The sequence below is a fragment of the Zophobas morio genome, unplaced genomic scaffold (genome assembly GCF_036711695.1).
Source record: "Zophobas morio isolate AGI-343-1 ecotype UQ-CSIRO unplaced genomic scaffold, CSIRO_AGI_Zmor_V1 ptg000007l, whole genome shotgun sequence".
Classification (NCBI taxonomy): domain Eukaryota; kingdom Metazoa; phylum Arthropoda; class Insecta; order Coleoptera; family Tenebrionidae; genus Zophobas; species Zophobas morio.
This window is the reverse complement of record NW_026972112.1, coordinates 6,405,794-6,420,801: the sequence shown is the minus strand read 5'-3', so window position 1 is coordinate 6,420,801 and position 15,008 is coordinate 6,405,794. Positions and strand designations below refer to the sequence as shown.

The following is a 15,008-nucleotide window of genomic DNA, read 5'->3' as shown; positions in this document are numbered from 1 at the left end:
TATGAATAATTTTTGTCAATCAAACAAACCTAGTTTTAAAAAAAAAAAAAAAAAAATAGATGATAACAGTCAAGTGCAAGAAAAAAAAGTGGGCCACGGGGAAATCCAACCCGCCACCTTCGCTTTATTAGTACGACGCTAGATAAAATGTTTTCATACAATTTTGAATGAAAGATAAAACACTGAGATGGATTCATAAACCACAATTAGAGGCGTGTGTTATTTAATAATGTAAATAGCATTTACCATGCGAAAGCTTGAGGTGATAGCTTTTACCATTTACACGATATTCCAAAAATACATATAAAATTTGCCAACAAGCAGTTCAGTGGTTTCGGAGATTATCTACCTAATAAAATCGCTGACTGATGCAAGCCAAACGGACGACATACCACAGACAGATAGAAACCGCAAACCTGCATTACGTATTCTACGACATGTGAGGGACACATAAAATTGGACCTTCGTCAAAGTGAGCTCATTATAATACTCCTCTGGGCTATCGCTCCGGAAAAAAACGAATTATATTGTTGTACATTTTAGTATTATAAAATACCTTCTTTTAAAACATTTCTGCTAAAAGAAGGACAGTTGATGCATTTCAATAAATGAAACGGACTAAAATAATATTTTGCTTAACATGTAAATTTAGCTTTGTTGCTTAGCGTTCTACCGTTGATACGACTTACTTAAAATTCTTTTAAAATTTCACTAAAATCGGTTTTGTAGTTTCGGAGATTTTCTGTCTAGGAAAATCGTCGACAATCTGACACCAATTTTCGGTTAATTGAATCAATTTTAACCCATCACGAAGTAATTAATACAGGAGGAGAACTCAAAAAGAAAGTTGTAGGAGGGCTTGGGGTATTTAATACATCAAAGCTGCGCAAGGAATATGTGCTTAGGGGTGCAGAACATTCAGATTTTAGAACAAAATAGGCAGAGAAAAGTAAAATAATTGGAAAAAAAAATATCCTTATACAACTTTCACGCTTTTTATATCATAACATAGCAACTATGAAACGTCGGGAAAACATGAAACTAGTCATTTGCTAAATGGGCCCTATTACAATGCTTCCCTAACTTGGAGAGTAAAACAAGGTGTTAAACTGGAAGAGGGGAAAAGTTTCGAACTTAGTAGGGTCAAAGGAAAGATTTTGAAATTAAATTAATGTTAGGAATTCTTCTGTTAATTGAAACTTTGTTCTTTTTTTTTTGTTCTCTCTTGCTTTTTCTTTATTTTATATAACTAAAAACTAAACAAAACGGCAAACTTGACGTTTTGTAAATGACAATCCAGGTTTATAAAGCGGCATTTCCTGTTCGTTCCTCGCCGCCTTTGACACCTGTTTAATTCCATCGCCGTGCGAAGCCGTAAAGACTCTTTCAGCAAATTTTTGCTGCATTAGCGTTTCCCTCGTCCCCAGCTTTTATCTTCCAGCCACGTCTGAAGTTGCCTGTTTTCCCCAAAATCTGTGAAATCCCCAAATAAAGGAGTAAGTCATCCGCTTTAAGTCTCAAGTTTTCGTCGTCGTAAAAGTTGGCTCGTTTTTACGCCCCGAACGAGGCCAGCGTCTGGCTTAATTTCCTCCCCCAAATACGTGATTAAGCACTCTAAACCAACAAACTAATGCACCCCAATAAAAGTGTGTGTATTTAAAGCAACCGCCGGCCCGACTTCCTATCACGTCAATCCCGAATCCTGTTTGCAAAGGTCGGGTTTGCGAGTCGTCGAGCAACGCAATAAATAACTTTATCTCTTTGGTCGGCTTTGGCTCTGAAATTTTCCCTGGCGGTTATTCTGATAACGTTTTCGTGTTACATTCGCTGTAAAAAGGCTGGCGGCGGCGGCGGCGGCGGCGGTAATACGCCATGTGTTCCTATTTACCCGAAACAAGGCCGCCCTTTAAGCCCTCGTTTCGTTGCTTCATAATGCACGGACCTCTGATTATTTATACACGCGTGTCATTTTGCAGACGTTCTTAATTTGGCTAACGAGCCAGGATTATCGAGTCATTTGCCGGAAAGCACTCGGTTAATTATTGCCATCTTGGGAAGGGTTAGGCCGGCTCTTTATGGACTGTCCTACATTTAGGTTTTTTGTTCATGCGTTGGGAGTGTTAGGGACGACGCATAAATTTCGACGTATGAAAAACGTTATGGTAATGGTTCTTGTCCGTGCTTTTTTCTATAGAATTTTTTGTTCGTTTTAATGATAAATTTGGCTATAGTGTGGTGGGATAAAAGCCGGACATTTATAATTATGGATTCTCTGACCTGACTGAAATTTAAAACTTCGCCCTATGGTTTTACGCCCTGAGTTTAAGCAAAGGAAGCTTTGGAATTGAGTCCATTGGACGACTAGCTACTTTTATGTTTTCTCGGTGTTTCATGACTCCTAGAGTACGAAAAATAGGTCTCCCGTTTTCGTCTATCTGTCTGTTATCCGTCTGCCCGATTTTTTTAAAATTCTTATTTCATTGTTATTTATTATCTCCGAAACTACTGTACCGAAAAGTAAAATTCGCAAAATCAAATCTTATAATTTTTCGAATAATCTAGATTTAATTACCTTCAGCTAGATTTTTGGCACAATTTTTCGTTTTCTTCGAATTTACAATTTTTTTATACTACAATTTTTCGTTTTTACAACTTTAATTTTTTCAGTTTTGTCAATTTCACAACTTCCAAATTTTTCAGTTTTTCGTTTCATGTTTCATTTACAGCTTCGAATTTTAAGTTTCTTCAATTTTTCAGTTCATAATTTTTCAGTTTTTCGATTGTTGAATTTTTGGTTTGCTCTTTATCTTCGATTTTGTCATTTTTTGATTCCACAATTTTTCAATTTATAATTTTTCTTTTTCTTTTTTCAACTTTAATTTTTAAAAGTTTTCAGTTTTTCGATTTGCAATTTTTCGTTAATACATTTTTTCACTTTTTCGACTTTTCAGTTTGCCAATTTTTAAATTTTTGATTTTTTAGTTTTTCGTTTCTTCAATTTTTTGATTTTACAATTTTTAGTTTTTCGATTTGGCACTTTTTCGTTTTTTCAGTTTTTCAAGTTCTTGATTTTTATTTTACGATATCCCTATTTTACAATTTTTTGAATTTTCAATTTTTCGTTTCTTCATTTTTTCAAGTTCTTAATTCATAATTTTTCATTTTCTCGTTATTATTTTTCAGTTTTTCGTTTCATGAATGTTTCAATTTACAATTTTTTGATTTTACAGTTTCGAATTTTAATTTTCTTAGTTTTTCATTTTTAAATTTTTCAATTTTCCGTTTCTTCTCTTTTTCAATTCATAATTTTTCAGTTTTCCGATTTTTGAATTTTTGGTTTGCTCTTTATCTTCGATTTTATCATTTTCTGATTTCACAATTTTTCGTTTTATAATTTTTCTTTTTTCAACTTTAATTTTTACACATTTAGAGTTTCTCGACTTCCAAATTTTTCAATTTTTCGATTCATGAATGTTTCGATTTACAATTTTTTGATTTTACAGTTTCGAATTTTAAGTTTCTTAATTTTTAATTTTTCGATTTTTAAATTTTTGGTTCGCTCTTTATCTTCGATTTTGTCATTTTTTGATTTCACAATTTTTCATTTTATAATTTTTCTTTTTCTTTTTTCAACTTTAATTTTTTCAGTTTTTCAGTTTTTCGATTTGCAATCTTTCGTTAATACATTTTTTCACTTTCTCGACTTTTCAGTTTGCCAATTTTTAAATTTTTGATTTTTTAGCTTTTCGTTTCTTCGATTTTTTGATTTGGCAATTTTTCGTTTCTTCAGTTTTTCAAGTTCTTGATTTTTATTTTTCGATTTCCCTCTTTTAGAATTTTTTGATTTTTCAGTTTTTCGTTTCATGAATGTTTCAATTTACAATTTTTTGATTTTACAGTTTCGAATTTTAATTTTCTTAGTTTTTAATTGTTACATTTTTCAGTTTTCCGCTTCTTCGATTTTTCAATTCATAATTTTTCAGTTTTCCGATTTTTGAATTTTTGGTTTGCTCTTTATCTTCGATTTTATCATTTTCTGATTTCACAATTTTTGGTTTTATAATTTTTCTTTTTTCAGCTTTAATTTTTACACATTTAGAGTTTCTCGACTTCCAAATTTTTCAATTTTTCGATTCATGAATGTTTCGATTTACAATTTTTTGATTTTACAGTTTCGAATTTTAAGTTTCTTAGTTTTTAATTTTTAGATTTTTCAATTTTTCAATTCATAATTTTTCACTTTTTCGATCTTTGAATTTTTGGTTTGCTCTTTATCTTCGATTTTGTAATTTTCTGATTTCACAATTTTTCATTTTATAATTTTTCTTTTTCTTTTTTCAACTTTAATTTTTTCAATTTTTCAGTTTTTCGATTTGAAATTTTTCGTTAATACATTTTTTCACTTTTTCGACATTTCAGTTTGCCAATTTTTAAATTCTTGATTTTTTTATTTTTCAGTTTTTCGATTTTGAATTTTTTGATATGTACCACAATTTCTCGTTTTTCTTTATCATTTGTTGATTTTACAATTTTTCGTTTTATAATTTTTCTTTTTTCAACTTTAATTTTTACACATTTAAAATTTCTCGACTTCAAAATTTTTTAGTTTTTCGATTTTTGAATTTTTGGTTTGCTCTTTATCTTCGATTTTGTCATTTTTTGATTTCACAATTTTTTATATTATAATTTTTCTTTTTCTTTTTTCAACTTTAATTTTTTCAATTTTTCAGTTTTTCGATTTGAAATTTTTCGTTAATACATTTTTTCACTTTTTCGACTTTTCAATCTGCCAATTTTTAAATTTTTGATTTTTTAGTTTTTCGTTTCTTCAATTTTCTAGTTTTACAATTTTCAGTTTTCCGATTGGTCAATTTTTCGGTTTTTAACTCATAGTTTTTCATTTTTTCGTTTTTATGTTTCAGTTTTTCCATTTTGAATTTTTTGAAATGTACCACAATTTCTCGTTTTTTCTTTATCATTTGTTGATTTTACAATTTTTCGTTTTACAATTTTTCCTTTTTCAACTTTAATTTTTACGCATTTAGAATTTCTCGACTTCCAAATTTTTCAGTTTTTCGATTTGCAATTTTTCAACTTTGCAATTTTGCATTATTACAACTTTCACTTTTTCAACTTCAGTTTGTCAATTTTAATTTTTTGATTTTTCAATTTTTCAATTTTTTCTTCCCTTATTTTTTTTCAAATTCTTGATTTTTATTTTTCATTTCGCCGCTTTTTTAATTTTTATTTTCTAGATTTTGTATCACAATTTTTCTCTTTCAATTTGCTTTATTTTTTCAAAGCTTTTTTCGATTTTATAATTTTTCGTTTATTAAATTTAAAATTTTCAGTCTTTGTTTATTCCATTCCGCGATCTTCTTTTTTTTTAACTTTTCAATTTTGTAATTTTTGGTTTTCACAGTTTGCTGATTTTCGAATTTCTTCTGTTTTCGATTTTGCACTTTCTCGATTTTATAAAGTGTCTCAGTTTTTAATCTTTCGATTTTTCAAGTTTTCAAGTTTTTGGTTTCCAATTTTTAGATTTTTCAGTTTAGGACTTAGGTTTTACAGTTTTTCGTTTCGTTGTCTTTGATTGTCGATTTAGAATTTTGCAATTTTTCAATTTTTTATTCGAAAAGTTGAAAAAATCGGAAAAAATTAAAAACCGAAAAACTGGAAAAACGAAAATTTGCAAATCGAAGAACTGAAGAAATGAAAAACTGAAACATTGAAAAACCAGAGATCGAGAAACTTAAAAGTCGAAAAAAAATTATCGAATCGAAAAATTAGAAAATCCAAAAATTGTAAAATCGAAAAATTATAGAATCGTCTAAATTGTAAAGTCGAAAAACTGTAACACTGAAAGAACGAAAAACTGAAAAATTAAATATTGAGACACAGAAAAACTTAAAATGAAACAATTAAAAACCGAAAATATGAAAAAATCTAAAATCGTAAAATTGAAAAAATGAAAGTATTATTTACGCCACTGGTTTTGACATAAGAAAACAAAAGTCGGAAAATTTTTATTAAGTTTTCAAAGAAAAATATAATGCGATGTAATTTTATTGTTTTATTAATAAATTAATAAATAAATTAATGGAATTTTCATTGTCAACAATTTTCCATTAGAGTATAGTTATTCAAATAAGTAAATACACACTAGCAACAAAGTGTTAGTACACAGTCCATATTTATAAACGTGGTTAAGACTTACAATTTAACATTAAATTTTATTTGAGTTATGTTCGTAAAAATTGCGTCAACGGCACAGAAGAACCATTTGTTTAAAGTAGTGCCTGGAACTGATTTGCTTAAACTTGTGTGAATTATCGCCTTTTGTAGAAGTTGGAATCTCATTTTCTATAATTCTTTCGTATAATGCTACTTCGGTCTAACTTGAATCATTAACGTTTCCCTCCTTACTTCCAGAATCAGATTCCTAAAATGTGTTCCAGAATTTATTGTTGCAGATGACGTCTATGGTTGCGACTGCACTTTACTTTTTCAGTTATTTTCTTAGATATGGCCACTTTATATTTAATTGCGTTGCAAAGGTTCTGCAAAAACAGTGTCCCGTGTAATACAATATACCACTGAATGGGTTTATGTCTACAGTTTGAACGTTCCATTCTCTATTTCTGTCAACAATAAAGCAACGCTTGTGATTGGTGTAACTGGTGGACTAGCAAAGGACGTTCTAACATAGTTAAGCCAATTTCCTTGCTCTCGAATCTGGAGAACATTCTTGAGATGTGTTTTGTGTTATCTAGGTGAAGTTTCGCAAACTTGTGTCGGTGGCATACTTTCGTCCCTACAACAATGTTTACGTTCTGTGCTTCATTAAAAATCGGGAAATCGAAAACTTGAAGAACCGAGAAATTGAAAAATCAAAAACTCGAAAAATTGAATAATTGAAGAACAGGAAAACCGAAACACTCGAATCAAGAAATGGGAGAATCAAAACATCGACTTATTGAAAAATCGAAAAATTGGGAGTTTATAAAAGCCAAATTTGAAAGATTTAAAATTCGAAAAAACGAAAAACTGAAAAACAGAAAATCTAAAACCGGAAAGTCGAAAAATCGAAAGGTTAAGAAATCGAAACAGTTGAAAAACTTGAAAAATTAAAATATCAAAGAACTGAAATGAAAAATCGAGAAATCGAAAAATCTAAAACCTTAAAAATTTAACAATTAAAATATCAAAAAAGTAAAAAAATCGATACAAAAAAATCCAGAAATCAAAAATCGAACAGTCGAAGAATCTAAACACTGAAAAATCCTAAAACTAAAATGTCGAAAAACTGAAAAATGGAAAAACTGAAAAATCCTAAAACTGAGGATCTAAAATATTGAAAAATTGAGAAATCGAAAAATCAAAAACGGGAAGTCGAAAAATCGAAACCTTAAAAAAATTGAAAAATTGAAAAATCAAAAACCGGTAAAATCAACAAAATTGAAGAATTGAAGAACTGGAAAATTTGAAATAGTCAAGAAAAATCAAAACATCGATTAACTGAAAAACTGAAAAATTGAATAATAAATAATAAGAAAAATCCCAAAACTGAGATTTCGAAAAATTGCAAAATGAAAGAAAAACAGAGGAATGGAAAATCTGAAAAATTCAAAAATCATAGACCTAAAAACTAAAAAATTGAAGAATTGAAATGAAAAATAGAAATGCTGTTAACCGATTTTTGGGAAATTATCTTTGGTTTTCAAAGCATTCAGTTTTGTAGTTCCTGAGTAAACCAACAAAATAAATTTACGCAATCATTATTTTTTTGAGTCACCCTATATATGCAAATTCAAAAAATATGAATGGAATGATAAATTACAAGTACAAACTCATCATATTTTATACATTTTAGATAGGATTTATTCGGCAAACTTTTGAGCTGACGTCATTAAGTTTTTGGAGGGGATAACCAAATATATTTTGACTAAAGATTTATGATGCTCTTTATAGCCTTAAAACATCTGCAACATTTCAAAACATTCGGGTTAGCAGATTCAAAATTAAATTGCAAAATGATGTTTTATAGTTTTGATTTTTTTTCCAAAAATCTGGACGTTTCGGGTGAAAACTCAATTCGGAGTTGTAAACTACATGTGTAGGACTATGTTATTTTATACAATATAAAACCCATTTACTATGTAGAATTTTGAAGTGACGTCATCGCATTAGTGGTGGGGATGACTAGACAAATTTTGGTTAGCGTTTTACCATGTACCTACATGATATTCCTAATATAAGTACAACATTTTACAACAATCGTTCTAGTACTTTCGGAGATTATCTGTCTAATAAAAATCCGGGACGGCAGACAGACGGACAGACGGACAGACAGACGGAAATGGCAGACCTATTTCTTCGTCTTCTAGGGGTCATGAAAGATCGAGAAAACGTAAAAGTAGAGAGTCGGCCGACGGACTCGATTACAATACTTCCTTTGCTTACGCTCGGGAAGTAACAAACGTAAAACCGAAAAATTGAAAAATCGAAAAATATGAAAAATTTGAAAATCTAAAATTTAATAACCGAACAACGAAAATTCAACTTTTCAGTTTCTCTATTGCCCTATGTTTCAGTTTTTCAATTTTTGGATGATTCGATTTTTTGATTTCTCGCTTTTTCGATTTTCCGGCTATTCGGCTTTTCAATTATTAGACTCTTCGATTTTTCAGTACGTTTTTCGATTTCTCAATTTTCGATTTTTTAAATTTTGAATTTTTCGATTTCTCGATTTTCGGTTTTTGATTTTCCAATTTTTAGAATTCTCAATTTTTTGATGTTTTAGTTTTGCGATTTTTCAGTTTTTATATTCTTCAATTTTTCTCGATTTCCAATTTTTCGATATTTCGACATTTCGATTTTTCGATTTCTCAGTTTTTCACTTTTTTGATTTCTGGATTTTATGCTTTTTCAATTTTTTTCGATATTTCAGTTTTAGATTTTTCGATTTTTCAGTTCAATATTTCTCTCTTAGTTTTTCTAATTTTTAAATGTTAGATTTTTCAATTTTTTGATGTTTCGATTTCCCCATTTTTCGATTTTTAAATTTTTCGATTTCTCTACAATCCTACACTTTTTTTTTGGTTTTAAATTTTCAATTTTTCAATTTTTAACTTTTGTATTTTTCGATTTTGGGATATTTCTGTTTTTCGATATTTTTCAACTTCTCGACGTTTCAGTATTTCAATTTGTAGATGTTTCGATTTTTTGATTACTCGCTTTTTTCGATTTTTGGATTTTCGGCTTGAAAATATTTGAAAATCTAAAATTTGAAACTACAAAGTTTTAAAAATCGAAACATCGAAAAAAAAAACGAAAATCGGAAAAGTAAAAAATCGAAAAACCGAAAAAACGAAAAATTAAAAGATTGAGAAATTTAGAAATTCACAAGTCGAAAAATTGAGAAACCGAACTAGGCCAAAATTGATAAATCCAGAAATTGAACAATCAAAGCATCGATCCAAAACTTCGACAAATCGAGAAATCAACAAATTTAAAAATTCGAAAAACTGAAAAATTGAAATACTGAGAAATCGAAACATCAAAAAATTGAGAAATCGAGAAGTAATGAATTCGAAAAATTGATAAACCGAAATAGGCCAAAATAAAAAAACGAAAAGTTATAAATTGAAGAACTGATAAATCGAGAAACTGAACAATCAAAATATCGCAACATCCAAATCTCGATAAATCGGGAAATCAAAACAATGAAAAATCGAAAAATTTAAAAAAGGAAAATTAAAAAAACAAAAATTTTAAACAACGAAAATTTGAAAAACAGAAAATCTAAAACCGGGAGGTCGGAAAATCTAAAGATTAAGAAAATCGAAACATTTGAAAAATTCGAAAAGTTCAAAAATTGTAATATCGAAAAATTTAAATGAAAAATCGAGATCTCGAAAAATTTAAAATTGAAAAATAGAAAAATTCACACCTCGAAAAATCCAGAAGTCAAAAATCGAAAAGTCGAAGTCGAAATTTTGAAACCTAAAAAAATAGAAAAATTGAGAAATCAAAAACTTGAAAAATCAAAAAACTGAAGAATTGAAGAACTGGAAAATCGAATCAGTCGATATTCAAGAAATGGGAAAATCAAAACAACGATTAATTGAAAAATCGAAAAATTGAGAATTTAGGAAAGTCAAAAACTGAAAAATCGAAAAATCGAAATATTTAAAAATCGTAAAATTGAGGAGGAGAAAAATTGAAAATGGAGAAATTGAAAAATTGAAAAATTGTAAAATAGAAAAATTGAATAATAAATAATCAGAAAAATCCCAAAACTGAACTTTCGAAAAATTAAAAATGAAAAAAAAAATGAAGAATGGAAAAACTGAAATACCCAAAAACTGAGAAATAAAAAAAGTGAAAAATTGAGAAATCAAAAAGTCAAAAAAGTGAAGTCGAAAAATCAAAACCTCAAAAAATTGAAAAATCAAAAATCTAAAAATTGAAAAATTGAGAAATTAAAAAATTGAAAAATTGAGAAACCTAAAAATCATAAAAGTGAAGTGGAAAAATCGAGACCTTAAAAAATAGAAAACCCTAAAAAATCGAAAAATTGACGAACTGAAAAACTGAAAACAGAAAAATCGAAAGAGTCAAGAAACGGGAAAATCAAAACATCGATTAATTGAAAAATCGGAAAATTGAGAGTTTATAAAATCAAAAATTGGAAAATCGAAACATTTAAAAATCGTAAAATGCAAGAGGAAAGAAATTGAAAAAACGTAAAACTGAAAATCGAGAAAATCCATAAATCTCAATGTCGAGGATAAAAATTCAACGCGGATTTCTAAACCACAAGTTCAGGACTGTGTTACGTTTTAACATATAAAGTAGTTGTCAATTTTATTTTATTATAAGATGCATGTACATGACTGAATAATTTGTTTTCTATTATCATGCTGCTCTTTATTACCTGTATGTTCAACGAATGCGATGTAATTATTTGTATGATTGTAATACTCACAATTCAGGTAGCCCAGCTGTCAAGAGCTTTCAAATGTAAATTTTGTCATTCGGGAATATTAGGTATCTACTAAATCGTTAAGATGGTCATGTACTTTTTTTTTTTTAATCGACTTTGCAGAATCTTTAGTGACACTTCAACAACATACATTTTGCTCTTGTTTTTAAAATTAATTGTAGCACGAAATCAAAATAAGATTTATAGTTGGACCTCGCTTATTTCGCTGAACATTATTTTTCCAGAAGACAAAAATATCTACACTTTTCCGAAAAAAATCTATTGCATGATATCGATTCCAACAGTATTATTAGTTTGCGGAATTTTGCTAGTACCAAACATAATTAAAAAATTATTTCTTTCAAGTTGTTTCTGAACGATTAGAGTCGATATTGGCCTGAGTGCGCTCTGGTCGGTAGATCAAACAAGTTCTCTGATGTAGAACGAAGTTTTACTTCATACAAAATGTTGTTGATAGAGTGAAGACAGAATTTTACAGTGGAAATTTGAAAAAACATCAACTGTAAAACACAAAAATGTGTAGTTAATGACGTATTTATGCTTTATGTAATGTCTAAGCAAACCTCCAACAAAGAGACGTCAGACAGACGACAGACAAACCGCTAGGAGATATGAAGTTTTTAAAACACATGAAAGTATAGCCATTCTTCATAACAAACCTTTACTTCCCTTTGAAGTTTGTTAGAAAGCAGACCCCAATTAAAGCAAGTCTACAGAACGATGTGTAAGTGATATCCATTGCCATCAACTAATTTGCTAAACTCAGCGAGTCTATTATTGCTCAGATTTTGTAAACACTTGCACTAATAATATTGTGTTAACGCGGTCTCTTTGTCATTCTCATTAATAACGAGTTTACACTGTTTGAGCACGAGTAAAAAATTCAACTGCTTGTTGTTGTGCAACTAAATACATTTTAAAAATTCAGATTCCACATTTATATACAGTTCGTTGTTTTCTGCGGGCTGAATTTTTCCGGAGGATTGGCTTTTATGTAACATATTCATGAGTCATGATGGTCCAATAATACACACCTTACCTGTCAAACAAAACCCGGTTTTCCCAAGTTTCGCAGCTCATAAATATGGGGAATCCTGTGCAGATAACCTTAGCTCCAATCATATAGGGTCACGGATACATAATCAAACGCAAACTTACAAAATTCTTAACTAAGTTTACAACCATGTGTGCTAAAACAGTATTATCGTTAATTGTTAACGTTTTAACCATCAGTGCGTCATCAATCAATCTCAAAACCGGCGTAACTTTTAAAAATGTAACAGTCACCAGTCACATCTACAACGACAAATCCGTCACAATATTTGTTCCTGAAGTCGCCAATCTACGAAATATCCTCCCACACAAATCCATTTACGCAATATTTATAAAAAAAGGAGACCCAATCCCCGTGGTTTACGAAAACGCAGTAACCGACTTTGACAGTTTGTTCATTCTGGAGCTACAGGACCACCAAATCGAAGACATACGTCCAGGAGCTTTAAAAAATTTGCCCCGGATGAAGGAGCTGATTCTAGACCGGAACAAACTAACAAAAATCAAGGATGGAGTTTTCGTGGATTTAAATGTGACGTATCTTTCTCTGGATGGTAACAACATCGACTACATCTCTCCCACTGCTTTCGATGGTTTGAAGAATTTGGACGTTTTGAGTTTGCGTAACAATAGTATCAAGGAATTTAACCCGAGGTGGTTTAAAAATAAACAAATGCGCATTGTGAGGCTTCAGCATAATTTCATCGAACATATTCCAGATGGTGGTTTGGAAAATATTTACGGTGGTTTGCAGCTGGGTTATAATAGAATTAAAAGAATTTCGGGCGCCATGTTTGGGGATTCTGGGTTGGGAGCTTTGAGTTTGGGAAACAATGAAATAAGTGGGTGGGATGAAGAAGATTTTGACAACGTTGTTGCAGAGGATTTTGAAATTGCTAATAATAAACTGGAGTGTTTAAATGGGAGTCTTAGTCGTTTGTTGACTGCGCAGAGAAATTATCTTTCTGGAAATCCATGGAAGTGTGAATGTTATTCTAAAATACAAGAGTGGATTTCGTCTCATAGTACAAGAGGTGTTAAAGTTTACGTGTCACCTGCACCTTCTCAATGTAATTAAGACTCTTTTTTGAAGATTGTGTATTTTTTATTTTTGTACACCCGATATAAAATTTATAGCAACGGCAGAAACACTTTCTGTGAAATTGAGTCCTCGAACCCTTCTAATTACTATCACCTTAAAATAACTCCGGCACGGGCCATAATTCACTCCTTTTCCTTCCTACGTATTTTTCCCTTACGTCTGGCATCGCAACATCACTGGATTAATCCGGGCTGTGATGAATCGTTCCGGCTGGGATCCGGCCGCAATCGACACGTTTTAATAATCTATTAAACTTCGCCGACCAAATCTATAAATCTATCTCCTCTTGACAATTTGCAATTATTTGGCTACATTTCCTATTGCAGTGTTGTCGATGCGGTTAGAGCGATCGGTCACGATCAGCACAACCCCGAACCCCGACGACGACGATGATGAATGGGATGACGATGATTCGTCAGAAGTTGAGGATGATGGGAAAATTTATAAGAACCCGAGAAACTCCCCGTCGACGTTGTGCCCGAGGGATGATGCACAGGCCACGCAGTTGGTGAGTGTTTTTTGCAGTTGTGTCTTGTAGGTCCTAATAGTAGATCTAGCATTTTATGCTTGATTTTGTGCGGTAATAACAGTAGGAGAGAATTTATTGCTATTGAGTTTGTAGTACTGGACACGGAACATATTATTTTGAGCATCACGTGTTGTGCATCAATACACCAGTTATTACCCGTACATGTGTTCCCCAGAGTGCACTAATTTATCAATGCGGGGAGACTAGACTTCAATACCGTCGATTGATTTTCTAATGGGTTATATAATATCAATTTTACAGTTGTTGGTAATATCACATTATAGTTATTAAACTTTGGATTTAAGAAATAATGACTTTATATACAAGTTTATGATAAAGGAATGTACAATAATTCATAAAAAGCACAGCAAAATGCGAAAACATGTCAAGCCTTTCATTTTACTGTCCATCTTTTGACATATGTCAAAAAATTTGTATGTCAAATTTGTAAAAGTTATAACGTCATTGATGATTTTTTTTTAAATGGGACGCTTTCATCGACCAACTTCAATCGTTTCGAAAATTTCCCCAAAATTTAAACTTTGTCGAGTAAACGAATCACGGAACCTGATGAATTAAAACTGGAATCCTACTTACCCTGTTTTCGGTCCTTTTCGGAAAAATATCCATTTTCATTCGTGTTCACAGCAATAACACAACATATTTTCCCTAATATTTGTTAATAATAAATTAGAAATTCGCGAAATTGCTCTACTTTTACGCCAAAAGGACGCGTCGTCATCAAACAGAAATTAAAACTAAACACAAAGGACCGAAAAATGCGACCTTTGGACAGGTAGCTCACGTAACAGTGACGTCATCGCACGTCACGATGAGATTGCAAAAATTATTTTTCATATTTTGGCCGGCACATTACTCATTTGCAGGATTAACTTAACAATATGTAAACAAATTGCTTTGTTTTTAATACCATCGTGTTTATAGTAAAACGGTTTTCGGTTTGATTATCATATATTAATAGTTACTTACCATATTTGAGCATTATAAATAATATCAATTATGTCTAAATTTTATTTAATTATATCGTGAAAATGTATAGCTTTGAGCGATCAACTTCAACCGTTTCGAATTTTTTTCCAAAATTTAAACATTGTCGAGTAAACGAATCATGAAACCCGATAAATTAAAACTGAAGTCGTACTTACCCCGTTTTCAGTCCTTTTCGGAAAAATATCCACTTTCGTTCGTGTTCACAGTACTAACCCAACACATTTTCACTAATATTTATTAATAATAAATCAGAAATTCGCGAAAAGAAGCCTACATTTAAGCCAAAATATTTTGCCTTTTTTTCT

The 15,008-nt window shown here is 30.5% G+C and overlaps 1 protein-coding gene across 6 annotated transcripts in view; it reads left to right on the top strand.

Annotated features, from left to right (window-relative positions):
- The window catches only part of LOC135124378 (sushi, von Willebrand factor type A, EGF and pentraxin domain-containing protein 1), a 142,115-nt gene that overhangs the window by 67,336 nt on the left and 59,771 nt on the right, over nt 1-15,008 (top strand). For 4 of the 6 annotated variants that reach the window (XM_064049407.1, XM_064049408.1, XM_064049406.1 and 1 more), the window contains exons 1-2: nt 12,148-13,131; nt 13,490-13,671. In XM_064049407.1, coding sequence (XP_063905477.1) covers nt 12,192-13,131; nt 13,490-13,671 — 1,122 coding nt within the window. In that variant the 5' untranslated portion in view covers nt 12,148-12,191. Of the gene's footprint in view, nt 1-12,147; nt 13,132-13,489; nt 13,672-15,008 lie in introns of those variants that run through there. The other 2 variants (XM_064049409.1, XM_064049410.1) reach the window with 2 other exon arrangements.